Raw genomic sequence first — 15,800 nt, 5'->3', positions numbered from 1 at the left:
AATATTAAAGGGCCCCATAGATCATAAACAGGAAACGGATTGACTCCGTTTAAAATTAGACGGTTGAGATTTATTAACTTAAAAGATTTATTTTTGAGTTAATGCAGATGATACGCATTCCACGACTAATACTGTTATTTTTATTGTATAAATTTGTAAAATTTTAGAAATATATTTATTTGTATACCGAATCTAGAGTGTAATTTATGCCTTTTATACCTCATAATGTCTCATATTTAATATTTTCATTTTTAAAGTCCAAATTGTTGATCTGAACCGTTCAACATAATATCCATACTAAAATATACTCGGGAATAAAATTTTGTATTTTTGAAATTATTTTACTATTATTTAAGATAGGTACAAAATCACTGGTTTTGGACTGTTTAAAAGCAGTGATTTTATACCTATCTAAAAGAATAGTAAATTTTTTCATAAAATTATAAAATTTGGTCTCCAAATATATTTTAATATGAATATTATGTTAAACGGTTCGGATCGACAGTTTAGACTTTGAAAACAAAAATATAAAATATGAGATATAATGAAGTATAAAAAGTATGAGATATTGGAACCTCTCATTTATTTTATAAAATTTGTCCCATTTTAAAAAAATATTGATACTTTTTTTTAAACGAAGTTTGAAAAAAAAAAAACATCTTAATTTCTTGAAGTATCGTTTTAATTTTTAAAACAGTAAATCGACAGAAAATATATTGAAACCATGCATCCCCCACCTCCACAACAAAATTCAACTTGTAGCTTAAAACATATTACAGTTTATAATATTATTATCATCGTAACAAATAAAAATATTGTTGTTTATGTTGATCATATATTGGAGGAAACTCGAGGTAAAAGATATTTATACCACTAATTGAAAATAGTTCTCATTAGTTGAAATTTTTTGAAGATTTGCAAGAGAAACTTAATTGCTGGTAGAGTAAATGATATTTATACCGCTCATATATATCACAATTATAGAATTGAATATGATTGGATCATGAAATGATTGAAACATCCAATGATTTATTTCACAATAAGTCATCCATCAAGTAATTAACAATTTAAGGCTGGTTCTGTATTGAGAATTGGTATAGGAATGGGATTGAAAAAATTTTGAACTGATTTTGTACTGTTCATGTGAGAAAAAAAAACCATGTTTTGTGGGGGATTTCAAAAAATACCAGAGCCTCCAAAATCATGTTTTGTGGCTTAGTGGCCTCTCAAAATCCTAAAAATGCACTGTAATATTAAATGTATTTAGGCAATATGTGCTCCAAAAAATGAGGCTACAGATTGGCTTAGGAGCCCTGGTATTTTCCAAAATTCTCATGATTTTAGATTTTTTTTTTTAATATGGTATAAATAAAAATTTCAGCTCTTAAAAAGCCGAAATGAAAAACATTAATTTACTAAAATACAACATTTCTAGATTTGAAACCATTACTTTTATTTAAACAAACTAATAGCGAAAGAACAAGGAAAAAGCGAATAAAAAAAAATATATAAATAGTTGCACTAGCTAATCTAGTAATAAACACACATGTACTATGTGTAAGAGGCCGCATTGTATTCAACATTAAATATACAAAATATTTAACGTTGAATAACTGTACCATTCTTACGAAATCACTAGTGAATATTTAAGTTTTACTAAAAAAAACAGAGAGAGAGAAAATATTTGCATATAATGACCTGATTCTTATTCCAATTTACCTCTGGTTTGGTCATTATCTTTTCCAATGATCTGGTCAACGGCTGTATATTCAACACCAAATATGAATTATTGTTAGACATAGTTTATTTAGGATAAACATTATTTTCGATCACAATCTCAGATAGCAATTGATATTGATCTGCATGAATTAATTATGAATCTAATTACGGTTACGAGTATATATATCTCATCCTCGAAATTATTACATGATAATGAAATTTCAAGCATAAAATTTCCATCATAAAGAGAAGATAAATTAGCTTTATATACATATTGTTCAAGTCTCCAATCCGAATCGGGCTCGGTCATCTCCACATGCCCCGGCGCCCGATCCGTTACTCGATTTTATATTCGGATATCCGTTTAAAAGTGTAACATAAAATTTTATTATAAATCCAATTAATTTTAGATTTAATTACTCAGTTACACGTACTTATGTTTCATCTTTTATTAAGATTTATAATTTCTTGGTACATTTTAACTAATTAATTCAGTTACTCCCACTAAAAAAAACAAAATTCAGTTAATGTGTAATTTTGTGACTAACAAATTTATTATGATAAAATAATCGAGTTGATGTTTATAAATATAGTGCATGCATCTTTTTCTGAAATATGTGATGATTTTATTTTTTATATCCTAAGTATATTGTATTCCTATGTGTATCCACATATGTATATGTAATATTTAATCTGTATTCATATTCGTTTAAAATCTAATTTGTATTCATATCCAAAACTATTTATGTCCAAAAACTAAAAAACAGATAGCGATGCAGTTTAGCTATTATCCGTCCGTATTTGACATTTTTGCATTCATAGTATTTAGTCTAATTACTAAAACAATACTTTTCTTGTGACAAATACGAAATCTGACCGAATGATTTTTTTTGTGAATAAAGTTATAAGAGGGTTCCAATATCTCATATTTTTCATACTTCATCATACCTTATATTGTATATCTTTGTTTTCAAAGTTTAAATTGTTAATCCGAACCGCTCAACATGATATTTATATTAAAATATGGTTGAGAATGAAATTTTATAATTTTTGAAATTTTTTTATTATTTTTTCTGATAGGTACAAAATCATTGTTTTTAGACCGTTAAAAAAAAAGTAATTTTCTACCTATCTTAAACAATAGTAAAAAAATTTCAAAAATTATAAAATTTCATTCCAACCATATTTTATTATGGATATCTTATTGAACAGTTTGAATCGACAATTTAAACTTTGAAAACGAAAATATACAATATGAGGTATGATGAGGTATGAAAGACATGAGGTATTGGAACTCTCTTCAAGTTATAATACTTGATCTTTGTAAATATCTTAGACACACACACACACAAACATACAGATGATCTCCAAAGAGCGTGTAAGATACAAAGTTATCCCAAACGAGGTAGCAAAAATCACACTTAAAGGAGCTAACCACCTACAAGTGTCGGTCACTGCCTAAAGAACAACCGGTCAAGCTTCCCCGCTACTTCCTGTATCACGTGCCACGTGGCGTCTCCTTCCACAATACGGCTGTGAAAAAGCAGAGCCCGCCTCTTGACTGGGTCCCACAGGTTCCGCTGGATCGCGGTAAGGTTTGTCTTCGCCACGTGATCCAGCACCGACTCCAGCTTATCAACGTCGCGTTCCGCCACTGTCAGCGATATCTCGTCCCATTTTATCATGCTCTGAAATGGTAACCTTATATCGTCCGCGATAATTACTGGTACACATCCGAGTTCCACCGATTCGACCAGTCGGGGGCTCCAAGGGGCCCACCCCAAGGGGCACAGGCAGAACACGGATCGAGCTATCTCAGAGCGATAACCATCGAATCGTTTGCGCTTCAGGTAAAATTTCGGATTGTTACCGTACCGTTTCAATATCTCGGTCCTTACCTTCCTGCAATAGAATAAAAATACCGTTAATCCGAGTATCCGACAATCGTTTTCCCTGCCCCGCGGGATAGATTACATTAGGTCTGGAAACTTTCCAAAGACACCCACATAAAAATTCATTCAACATATAGTAGTTTCTGTCAGTTTCGGGTCCGACAAAACTATTACTTCTATAAATTGTTAAAATTTCAAGGACAGTGTGCAAAATTTACTTGCTGTAGAAGCGACCGCTGACGTTCTTAGGATGAACCTCCATCTTGCCACGAAAGAATGCAAAAATGTCCCGTCTGGCGATCGCCGGGTCGGGGTACTCCTCGGACACCTCGGGCCCCACATACGGTGGTATTAGCACGTGCTCCGCCTCCTGGCACACGTGCTTCTTCTTCACTCCAAACGTTTGTAACAGTATCGTCTCTTTCAAAAATTCTGGGATCCCATCTGCAATTGCTACTTCCTCCTGCAAATAAATATAATTTTTTTCCATATTAGCCCTCTAAAATCTACAATTACGTAGACCAAGTAATTTGGTAATCTAGTTGCATTTTACCATGGGATGGAAGCAAGCACCAAAATCATGCGAAGCGACAAAGATATGGTCACGGCCACGAGACAAATTCCAAAATGGAAACTTTGAAGAGATTATATTAATTGCATCTTTTATCAATGGCTTAGCATGGCCGAGAGAAGGGAAGCCGTTAGTTGTAGAAAAATTGCATGAGACGTAGACTGGGACGAAGAAAAAATGGGCCTCGTTTGGGTCAAGCACACGGCCATGGTATGTCAGGAGAGCTTCATGTATCGCCACCTCAGCAGAGAAGAGATGGGAACTGCACCGGGGATTTGACAACCAGTCTTTGTTGAACCTCGATGGAAGCTCATAGATATAGATTTTGACTGGAGAGGAGGAAGATGTAGAGTACTGGAGAGATTCGGCGAGGGCTCTTGTTGTTGTCTTCTGAGGGAAAGTGATTCTTTTGAGAGGTAAATGGTGGTGGTTGGAGAATAGAAGAGGAGAGGTTGCGGTACTGGAAAGGAAGAGATAAAATGACAAGGCAAGCCAGAGAATCCATTTGTAGTGCTTTTTGAACTTATCCAAGTAGAGGTACCTGTAGAGATGGTTGTGAGAAGTTCTTCTTGAGAAAATCTTCATTCTTTGGTGGTGGAGAGGTCTGCGTTCTGGCATGGTGAACCTCAAAAGCAATAGTTGTAAGCGAGGAGGTGGGTGAGAGGTTAAGCTGCCAGCTGGGGCTTTCTAAAGAGATCTTACTACTGTTATCAATTTCTGATTTTAAAGTGATTTTGGACTCGATTTCTTCTTCCTCTTCTTCCTTCTTTTCTCTACACCAAGAAGCACCACTCTAAGCTTCTTTGGAGAAAAACCTCCTCCCTGAAATTAAATACACCAACTCTCTAAGCAATATTACAAATTGAAACGATAATTGGAAAAAAAATAGTGGCAAGATGCCAAATCCCAGTACACTAACTCTTCTGTTTATTTTTTGTACGTATGATGTACCAAAGGGAAAAAAAAGGAAAACTGCAATTGTAAAAACCTCAGATGGACAAAAATTTACTCATTTACCAATAGAAGGCTGGCCTAGCACAAATAAAGCTGGTATATCCATTGAATTGAGAATGGATGGCGTGTAAGTTACTGAGTTGCTTTACTGGCAAACTACAAATGAAGAATTTATTACCTACTCATGTGTACTAAATTTCATTGAAATACATTAATAGCAAGGTCTATAAGAAGCCCTTTGCGCTTTTGTTCACTATAAAAAAAAAATCAAGCAAAACCGTGAGTGAAAAGAACAGCCGATCAGATCAAGTTTGTACGAACAAAACACAGATTAATTTGAAACATGAGGAAGTGGATCTGAAGAGAGATACTGAAATAACACTTTAAGATGCTCTTGATCGATGTAGGGATCCGCAACAGCTTTGCACTTCTTATGACAAGAGAACAGCAAAAGTAAAACAGAGGCCCTCACATAAGCCGATGTCAATTTGACCGAGTCAGGAAAATCAACAACCCAAACTCGATAGTTAAGCAATTCAAGTTCCACGGTTCCTTGAAATAATTCGATTGATAAAAGTCACACAAGGCACATCAATTTGATTGAGTCGAGAAAATCAACAACCCGACTAGATTCAAATTTCAAGCCCTAGTTACTCATTTAAGGAGTTCACAAGGCACAAGTCAGAGAGAGGGGAGGGTCAGCCCCTTCATCAAACAATCGACCCTTTCGACAATCAACAATTCAAGAGGGGCTCGACTCCATGGCCATCACAAGGCAAAACAGAAATTAAAGAGGGATGACAAGAAGGGTACAAGCAAGTTACCGGCTTTCCTTCCAAACCCGTGTAGTGGCGAGAGTCGGTAGTTGCCTTCTCCACCTCGCTTCCTAACCGGTCTCGAGACCCACACGCAATAGAGGCGGGGTCAGTTCGGACAGCGGCGAAAGTCGCCCAGACGCGTGGGGTGAAGAGATCTCGGGTGCCTTTCTTCCTTCTCCAAGAAGGGACAAGAGAGACGGATTTTTTTGGTGGGGGGCCGCGGGACAGCGAGCCAGGGCGTGGGTTAGGGTTTCACGGGAGAGAAAAGGAGGCGGAAAAGAAGAGGAAGGGGGCGCTGTTATAGTGGGGGGTTTCACGGACACAGAGAGAGGGAGAGAGAGCACGGGGTGGGGTTTTCTCCATCAGCGAGAGGGAAGGAGAAAGGGGGCGGTTTTGTGGGTTGGTTTTCACGGACAAGGAGAGGGGGGCGCTGTTGGCGTAAGAAGAACGGAGAGAGAGAGAGGAGAGAAAGAAGGGGAGGGGTTATTAATTGGACTGCTTTAAGATCCGTGTTGGTTGCCTTTGAATGGTTGAGATATTTCAAAAGAAATAAGCATTCATAGATGAGATATACCGAATTTTTTATTAATATTCAAATTTAATATTAAATTTCAAAAAATAACCGGATCAGTAACGTTTTTCGAAATCTACTCTTTCCGGAAAAAATTTTTCCGGAAAGAGTCTTTGTTTCCGGAAAAAAAATTTCCGGAAACGGTAGCTACTTCCGGAAAAAAATTTTTCCGGAAATAGGCTAAATCCGGAAAAATTTTATACGGAAATAGGAATTTTTTTTTTTTTTTTTTTTTAGGAAATTTTTTTTATAGGGAATTTTTTTTTCAGTTTTTATTTATAATTTATTTATTTTTTGTATTTAAGTATTACAAATATTTAATATAGTTTTTAAAAAAATAGATGGAATACTATATAATTTGATTTATTCGAAGGACTGCTACAAATAATCCGGATCAACATTTTTCATGCCGGATTTTTTACGGCCGTAAAAAAAAAAAATATAATATAATATATGCATATGTATATGTATATATAATATAATATATGCATATGTATATGTATATACAATATAATATATGCATATGTATATGTATATACAATATAATATATGCATATGTATATGTATATACAATATAATATATGTATATATATGTATATACAATATAATATATGTATATATATGAAAATGAAGATATAAAATATGAGGTATTGGAACCCTCGTTTAGTGCCTCGTATAAAAAATATTATATATACATATATATACATATATTATATTATATATACATATATATATATATATATATATTATATTATATATACATATACATATGCATATATTATATTATATTATTTTTTTTTACGGCCGTAAAAAATCCGACATGAAAAATATTGATCCGGATTATTTGTAGCAGTCCTTCGAATAAATCAAATTATATAGTATTCCATCTATTTTTTAAAAAACTATATTAAATATTTGTAATACTTAAATACAAAAAATAAATAAATTATAAATAAAAACTGAAAAAAAAAATTCCCTATAAAAAAAATTTCCTAAAAAAAAAAAAAAAAAAAAAAAAAAAAAAATTCCTATTTCCTTATAAAATTTTTCCGGATTTAGCCTATTTCCAGAAAAAAATTTTCCGGAAGTAGCTACCGTTTCCGGAAAAAAAAATTTCCGGAAAGGGTAGATTTCGAAAAACGTTACTGATCCGGTTATTTTTTGAAATTTAATATTAAATTTGGATATTAATAAAAAATTCGGTGAGATATATATGGTGCGAATTAGATCCCGACGGGAAGCAAAAATCTATCTAATCAAACGAGCCCATGTCCCAGTCAATTAATATCTTTTAAATATTAGGTTGCATTTTGATTTGAGTCAAATTAATTTGCATCTATTCTGTTTACTCAAACCAATTACGAACTTAGGTTAAGAAATTAATACTAGAATTTAATACGAAATATTTCGAAAGTTCATCAGAAATTTTATAATTTTATTCATGATGCTATATTTTATTTTATTTTCAAATCTCTAAATTTTAATATATATAATTTCATAATTCATTTATATTTCAAAATTTTAAATTTAATTTTTAAATCAATAAAAATCTGAAAGGTCGTTAGTTTAATTAAATTTTTTATTTAAGTGTAATATTTGATTTAGTAATTTAATCATGTTTTAAAATTTCAGAATATAACAATTATAATGAGAACACGAGTAAATCTCCGATATTTCCCATCCCGTTCCTTCCTCTCCCGTCCATTCCCCTCATCTGGAGCAGGCGCTTAAACTCAAAAGTTACGTTAATGCAGAGGGTATGGATTCGGCTAGCAGCATGTCTGCATCACTGACGTTAATGCAGAGGATATAATTGTTTGATAAAATTTGCTAGATGAGCTTGAAGACTGACCTGAATATAGTAGGAGGTGGAGCGAGCAAATTGCTACCACGGCTGGTGAGATATAATGGTAAGATATTCTCTCAGCTCCTTTATATCTTATCCTGAAAGTGAAACTGGGACGATGGTATTTTTACAAATAAAGAGGATAAAATGCATAACCTGTGGTATTTGGTGTTTAGCTCCCTTTTGTACCTTTTTGGTGAGTCAATTAATACAATTAAAATGAAAAATGATTTAAATTTCTACAAACCTTTCATTTGCAATTTCAATCGTATGCACATAGGAAACTGCATTATCCTTCACAACTTCTCTGATTGAAGAAAGTCAATTGATTCAGCACCAAACTTCTGATCTAATTAGGTAAAAGTACCTTGATATCAGCAAAAAGTCGGCGAGAGCACAGGTGGAGAAATATACTCTTTAGAACTGAATATAAGCTCAACGCCCCTATATACTTTCTATTATGTTCCAGCATCTACATCTGCAGAACCTGAATTATCGACGAGAGGTGTGCTCGTGGGAGGAGACAATCAAAAGAGAAGATGGTCGCGGGTTTGGGAATTGGGTTTGAGCGAGGCGAAGAGGTGAAGCTGGATGGAAAGCTCCGGTGCGAGGGGAAGTGAGGAGAGGGTTTCTGGTTTCCTCGACGAGAGGTGTGCTCGTGGGAGGAGACAATCAAAAGAGAAGATGGTCGGCGGAGAGAGAGGGAGAGAAGAGCGGTGGTCAAGAAGAGAGGAGAGAGCTGCAGTGAAAAAGCGCTACGGGTCGCATCGACACGTAGCCAAAAAGAGAGGAGAGGTGTAAGCGCGAGAGAGAATTATATCTTCAACCATGCGATCCGGATCGGACGGTACAAAGAGTGGGTGATACTGTTCATCTACAGTAACCCGGACATCCAAAATTATATCTATAGATAGATACCATATAAGAAGTTACACCAAAAACCAAATCAGAGCAAACAAGTAATTGAAATTGTCCTTAAATAAGTCCGACGAAAAAAAAATGTAGATATGGTTCGGCCAGATTTAGATAACGTTCTCGACAAACCATTAGTACGAGTGGACAAATTATACTGTGTTTCTAATATTACGAGTTCAAATCTATTCTCTTTTTCGCTTTTCGAATATCTATTGAAATTAGACTGAAACTACGCTTGACAACATCTGTCAAGCTTTTTTTACAAAAAACATAAGACTGCAATTAAAATTAATAATAATTTAAAAAACACTGATAGATGTGAGCATGTTCTTATACAATTAATTTGTATTACTTTTGAAAAAAATAAAAAACTTCTACTGAGATAAATAAGTGAATAAAATTAATATTTATACCAACAGGACGCTTTCAAAACAATTTCAATAAAAAGTTTTCTATTTATGAAATTCTCATACATCCCTAAAATTACCACACATGCTCGTACTATTCCGCTCGTTTGCGGAACAGTAGCTATGTGTTTGCAGCACAAGAAAGACCCAAAAAATACTTCCATTTTCTGAAAAAAATACTAAAATAGTATAAACATCAACTCTTATTCATGTAAACACCAATCATCAACGAAAAAAAAACCATCGACTTTTACGGTGTCAGATATTAACTCCCAAATTGTCTAATTAAAAGTAACAACCTTAAGCAAAAAATGCTAACCCTTAATATAGTAGAATATCTTAAGATGTATTGACGAGGAGAGGTACATTTCAAACTACAATCTGAGTCCAAAGAGTTGACCAAACACATTTTGATATCCCAAAATAAATTGGAATCGATTGCCATTTTGATATCCCCTGATTTCTAGCAAATTTGAAAACCATTTCAAAGAACCAAACTAGAATTGCAAAAATCCCTACATCCCAATACTTCTCAACATCAAAGCTGTGCATCTCACAAACTATCTAAAATAAAACATGAATCGACACAACAACGCACTATTATTGGGGACAAAATTTGATATGCCTTTCTTGTTATAAGATCAAGATCAAAGACCCAAGTAAACCAAATCAAAAAGAGAAGATTTTTTTATCCCCACAACCGGCTCAAAATGCCTTTCTTTTCTTTCTTCATTCTGTTCTCTAGAGATGGGAAATCGATCGAATTGTAAGCAATGTCAAGTACAATCGGGTTGCATGCAACTGAGGTGAATGCTGGAGGGAACTTCTCAATTCTTGGCACAGTTTTTGAGACAGGTTCACCCAGCGCCGATTCATATTCATCCAGCATTTCCATGAGAAATTTCTCCATCTGAAATTAAAAAAAAGGCAATTATTGTTTTCATCTAGATACCAGACTGATTATTTGATCTTTCATCATCTCTAATTTCAGAAAAGAAAAAAAAAAGATATCTGAGAAGTAGAGTAACACCTTTTTGTCCCCACTCAGAGAAATACTGGAGACTCCTTTGGAAAGTCTTTCTGGAATCTTCTCTTCTTCCATAATCCCAGATGCATGTTCTATGCAACTGTTCGATCTACAGTTCTCAATCAGTGCCTTCAGCCCTTCAACTAAAGCCTGATTAACAAAATAAACGATTGCAACTATTATACAAGGTTAGCACGTCTTGTTAATTACATACTTATTTGTAGTAGGCCTGATAGCTACCTTATCTAAGTTTTTTTTTTTAGCTACCTAACCAACTCCAGTTTACCTAATAAACGAAGATATGAAAATTTAACTAAAAAAAGTATTCATTGTTAGTCAACGGACCTTGTCAGGGTTATTTTCCCCATTTAGTTTCTGAAGGGCAGTATTGGCAAGAGAGCGAGCATGGCAGAACAGTGCATATGCCTCCGTTCTTTTTCCAGCCAAACTATATGACTTGGCTAAATAGAAGCACCTGTGGAAATTAAAATAACAATAAATATTGAACCTTCCGTAAGCAAGTGATGTATAGGGCAAGGGTACTGACAGAGTAAGACGAACCTCTCAGCCCTAAAAGCTGATCCTTTTAGTATATACTCCTCTGCAAATGCAGCCTCTTCAGGGCTTCTATCCCTTGCTGAGCTAACTAAATCAGATAGGTCGGTCGTATTCTGCCAAAAAAGAAGCACCAAAACGTTTAAGATGGAATCATGGACATGGGCAGATCTAGGTATAGCCCAGGGGGTGATTAGCCACCCCCATGATTTCAAAATTTTTAATCATGCATATTGAAATTTAATTAAATTTTTATTTTTCTTATTTATATATTTCAGACCTCCTCATGTAATGCTAAATGTGTGCTTGTAGCCTAGTGGTTGTGGAGACTTGGGTTCAAATCCCAGTGTGACCACACAATGTGTATTTTCATATATTATATCCCCTATCTAAATTTGTTAATACCTCACCTGAATGAACAGGAAACAAATTATAGAGAAATGGTGACGATCTGTTAACATCGATTTGGTACACAACTTTTTGTATGATCTCTTCTCTTTATCGAGTGAGTAAATGGCCTTGTTGTATTCATGAAATTGTTAGTATCTAATGATTGTATTATCTAATTAACAATTTTCTTAAATCTCCTTTTGACATATAGTCAGCTGGGTTGATATTATAACCCAAAATGAATGAAACATCCCTCTATATTAGAAAAATTAACTACTTTCCAGAAAATGTTTGCATTTTACTCCTAAACAATCTTTCAAGTTCTCTGGAGAGGTCAGTCACACAAAACACAAATACTTGAAAAATACATATTGCCAAAAAAAAAGAGCTCTATTCCAGGAATAGCATCACTATTCTGTTTCACTTGCAATCCAAACAGTCAATCAAAGGTTAATAACAGTGCTGGGTTAGTGCCATTCAGCTAAGCCAGCCTTTCACTGGATTTGCACAAGATTAGCACTCTATACCATTACTTTATTCATTCCCTCCAACATTATTCCAACTATACAATCCAAACAGCATTTTCAATATTCCGAACAGTACAAAATTAACACTCTTTCCACACCATACGAACTAGTACTCTTTTCGCATTATTCTAACACACTTATCCAAATTGCACGATTCTTAAACTGTTCCTTTGACAATCCAAATACACCACTAGTCTCGATTTTATTCTTCCAATAGAATGTTCATAGGTTAGTACCACAATTAAAAAATCAAGATTAAAGAACAGCACACCTGAATTAGAAGATCGTACAAACGAACAAGTTCTTCTGGCCTGGTAACCTTCTCACCTTTATCAGTTTGCTTCCTGAATTTACTTTTAGCAACTGTAACCAACAACTGGTTTCTCTCTATTGTTCTCTGCCCCAAAACAGCACTAACAGCCTTGTCAAGCCCAGTTAGTTCATCTTTCACGTTCTCGGCATTCCCAGCGGTAGCCTAAATTAAGAAGAGATTAGATTCTAAAGTAACAATAAATGCTACCTGTTTATATTTTGCTTTCATCTAGCAAGTTTGTTATTGGGTAATGTTAATGACGGCATAATAAGTTAAATATTGTGCAAACGTTAACTTATTGTCATTAAATAATCTATACATGGTAAAATAAACAAATCTCATTTGGTGCCACACAATGCAACAAACAGCCTTTCAGTTCAAGCCTTTTAACTTGCAATGTTTTAGCTCAAGAATATTTGGAATTTAATTCAAAACACAGATGGGATTGCTTGAATTTGTTATAGGAGATACTGACAGTTCTTTTCTGAGAACTGTGACAGTGCCACTGGATTGTTAAACTTTTTTTTAACACTTGTTGTGTTTGGTCAGGAACTTCTGACCATCCATACAATATTTGTACAACTAAGTTGAGTTTCATCTTTTAATATATTTAGAGGCGCAGAAATTCAATATCCTGCCCTTTCCTATCAAAGAAAAGAAAATATAATATTGCTTTATCCACAATTGTTTCTTATAAGAAAGAATGAAATTGTTAAAACAATTTAAGTAATAAACCAGGATGTTTTTTTATTCGGTCACCAAAAACATATTCCAGGCCTGGCTGTTAATGTTTTCTACACCACTAGCTTATCAAATTAGCATACCAGGTCATTCCGAATGCAACTCCTGGCATCATGATACGCAGAGAATATTTTGTCGAATATTGCAAGTCTTTTCTCTGAAGGAAGTGATTCAGCTGCTGGGCTTTGCAACTCCTTCTCCAGCTCCTGAGCTGATCACATTTTTGCAATAGAACCACAAACTTTGTCATTAAGATAAAGTATTGGGTACAAAATTGATATATAAATCAAATAAAGCAGGTACCTTTTAGAATTGAGACGCGTGTTTTGGCATTGCTGATAGGAAACCTACGACCGAGCCAGTTGAACTCGGTCATGGTAGCAGCCTGTTGCTGTCGTGCCTCCTCCATAACAGCCTTAAATAATACAATTTGTATGAGATCATCCTCAATACTGAGAAAAAGGTTGATAATCAAAGGACCAACATGATCATGAAATTGCAAATATGTTTTTTTTTTCTAATATGTGCACAAAACATTTTTTTCAATGGGAGAAATTAAGCGGATAGATTTTATCCTGAACACTAAAAACTACAAAAAGGAATTTAGTAATAAATGAAATGGAATAATTGACCATAATTCAAACAGTTCAATTTTGTGATTCTATTTTTTTCGGGAAAAAAAAAGAATCTATCTCATTGTCATAACAACAAAGTATTAAAATTAGCTCCGATTTCAAGAAAAAAAAATTACCTCTAATTTAGTTTGGAAAAGATCCAATGCGGGCCCCTCCATTTTGCCTATATCTAGGAGTTCAGAAGTTTGTAGCTTTGCATCACCAACTTTATGCAAACAATACCTGATACTTGGTTCAAGCTCATCAACACGCTCACGGCATAATACTTGGTTTTCTATAGTACCGTATTTACCAAGCTCTTCATACACGGCTCTACAAGAAAAGACAAATCTCTAAGCAAACCCAAGTAACTTTTATGCTAAATATAGGAAAGAAGTAGCGGGCCCTATCACTAAGAGCAAACAAAATTATGAAATAAACTACTCGGAAACTTGCAATTTAAGTGTACCTTGCATTTTTGAAGTTAACTAATGCTGTTTGCCAGTTCTTATCTTGCTCAAACAACAAAGTGCCCTTCATATAAGATGCATAAGCCTGAAAAACAGAATTAAAAAATAAAAATATGCACTATGAAATAATTACTTTGAAGATGTATAACAAGAAGGGAAAATCAGTGCTATGAAGTAATTACAGATCAATGCATCCTCCCACCAAAAGACCGGGGTACCATGAGTAAAAAGCACAAGTCAAACCAAAGTAGAGACGAAAAAATTCAGTTGTTACAGCAAAAACCAAGTGCTGGTACAGTGCACCATATACACACCAGTACGGCCACTTTTTTGTATGGCACTAACAGCTAATCAGAAAAACAAAATAGAAATAGTAAATGGTATTACCTCAGCTTCTAAAGATGTCCTAGGATCTCCTCTAACAGAACACAACTGTGTGAATAGTGTAGCCCACTTAACAGCCTTTCTCAGCCTACCTAGCAGGTATATTCTTTGCTTTCCGTTTGGTCCATCCGGTAACTGTCTCTTCTCCATTGCATGACTCCATGCTCTCTCCGCCATGTACAAGACAATATGAAGATACCTAATTATATAACCTTACGTCAGATGTGAGCAAGCGAGCACGTGCGCGCGCGCGCGAGAGAGAGAGAGAGAGAGAGAGAGGGAACTATCTATATGAGAAAGAAATCTATATACCTGACATCGGTTACAGTTGCCTCTGTAATAGTTTTACGTGTAAATTTACCACGGCCATGCAAGAACTTTAGTGACTTGTATAGCCGTCTTAATCTTGCAGTACAATATTTCCTGTAATGCAATTTATGTTGCTTTCAGAATAGAATGTAACACACGGAGAAGAAGAATTTACTTGAGCAAAAGGTGGAAGAAATCAAAGTACCTATATCTCGTGTAATCTCTATGCCTCAACCCATGCTGCATCTGAGCAGACTTCAGCAATTGCAAAACTGCGCAATTTGATGCATTTTTCATTAATAGAACTCAGATCAGTTCCATAATTACCTAAAGAGCTTAACATTTATGACCAATTGACAAAAGGTCCGGCAATGAAATGGCACTCGGAAGAGAGACGTTGTAGGTTAAGTGCACAAACGCGTCCACGATGAGAAATAAGTTAACCTCAGTTTCTGATTTCGACTGAAAACTAAAGCGTGTAGAACTTACCATTGATTTGAAACTTAGGACCGATCTGCTTTTCCTCGTCGATCTCCATTGCTGAGAGGCCATTGGATTTCGACATTTCCCTAATCAGAAATAGATCGAATCTGTTCTTCCTCTCTAACGAAGAAAACGTAGGGTTCCGGGGAAATACGTGCGAGCTGAACAAGTATCCTCTCCGATATTCACTTTACAGTTTGAGATTAACTCCAGCCGCTTTGAGATTCGGGCTACAGCAGGGGCAGTGTTATTGGGCTTTGAGATTCGTGCAAAGTTAAAAATAATGGTCCAGAT

General features: G+C 34.8%; 2 protein-coding genes across 2 annotated transcripts; both read right to left on the bottom strand.

Moving 5' to 3' along the window:
• Positions 1-2,993: 2,993 nt before the first annotated feature.
• LOC144573817 (putative glucuronosyltransferase Os03g0107900) lies at positions 2,994-6,356 on the bottom strand. The gene is made up of 4 exons (XM_078323576.1): positions 5,961-6,356; positions 4,165-5,004; positions 3,830-4,074; positions 2,994-3,621 (listed from the first exon to the last, which is right to left on the bottom strand). The coding sequence occupies exons 2-4, from the start codon at positions 4,798-4,800 to the stop codon at positions 3,171-3,173; spliced, it is 1,332 nt and encodes a 443-aa protein (XP_078179702.1). The 5' UTR covers positions 4,801-5,004; positions 5,961-6,356; the 3' UTR covers positions 2,994-3,170.
• Positions 6,357-10,088: 3,732 nt separating this feature from the next.
• On the bottom strand, positions 10,089-15,655 carry LOC144573864 (signal recognition particle-related / SRP-like protein). The gene is made up of 13 exons (XM_078323635.1): positions 15,513-15,655; positions 15,229-15,295; positions 15,027-15,137; positions 14,718-14,913; positions 14,330-14,415; positions 13,998-14,193; positions 13,550-13,661; positions 13,330-13,457; positions 12,464-12,667; positions 11,282-11,391; positions 11,066-11,195; positions 10,724-10,870; positions 10,089-10,603 (listed from the first exon to the last, which is right to left on the bottom strand). The coding sequence occupies exons 1-13, from the start codon at positions 15,586-15,588 to the stop codon at positions 10,382-10,384; spliced, it is 1,785 nt and encodes a 594-aa protein (XP_078179761.1). The 5' UTR covers positions 15,589-15,655; the 3' UTR covers positions 10,089-10,381.
• Between the last annotated feature and the right edge of the window lie 145 nt (positions 15,656-15,800).

This window comes from Carex rostrata, chromosome 2 (assembly GCF_964058835.1).
Source record: "Carex rostrata chromosome 2, lpCarRost1.2, whole genome shotgun sequence".
NCBI lineage: Eukaryota > Viridiplantae > Streptophyta > Magnoliopsida > Poales > Cyperaceae > Carex > Carex rostrata.
The sequence above is the reverse complement of the archived record's forward strand: the minus strand, read 5'-3'. Positions and strand labels throughout refer to the sequence as shown.

Excerpts from the sequence above, each read along its gene's own strand:
- LOC144573817 (XM_078323576.1), bottom strand. The coding sequence starts at position 4,800 with ATGCCAGAACGCAGACCTCTCCACCACCAAAGAATGAAGATTTTCTCA. Across the intron at positions 4,075-4,164 it reads GTGCTTGCTTCCATCCCATG|GAGGAAGTAGCAATTGCAGA; the intron begins GTAAAATGCAAC and ends ATTTATTTGCAG. Across the intron at positions 3,622-3,829 it reads AGCGGTCGCTTCTACAGCAA|GAAGGTAAGGACCGAGATAT; the intron begins GTAAATTTTGCA and ends ATTCTATTGCAG.
- LOC144573864 (XM_078323635.1), bottom strand. The coding sequence starts at position 15,588 with ATGTCGAAATCCAATGGCCTCTCAGCAATGGAGATCGACGAGGAAAAG. Across the intron at positions 12,668-13,329 it reads GTTGCATTCGGAATGACCTG|GCTACCGCTGGGAATGCCGA; the intron begins GTATGCTAATTT and ends TTCTTAATTTAG. Across the intron at positions 10,604-10,723 it reads CTCTGAGTGGGGACAAAAAG|ATGGAGAAATTTCTCATGGA; the intron begins GTGTTACTCTAC and ends TTTTAATTTCAG.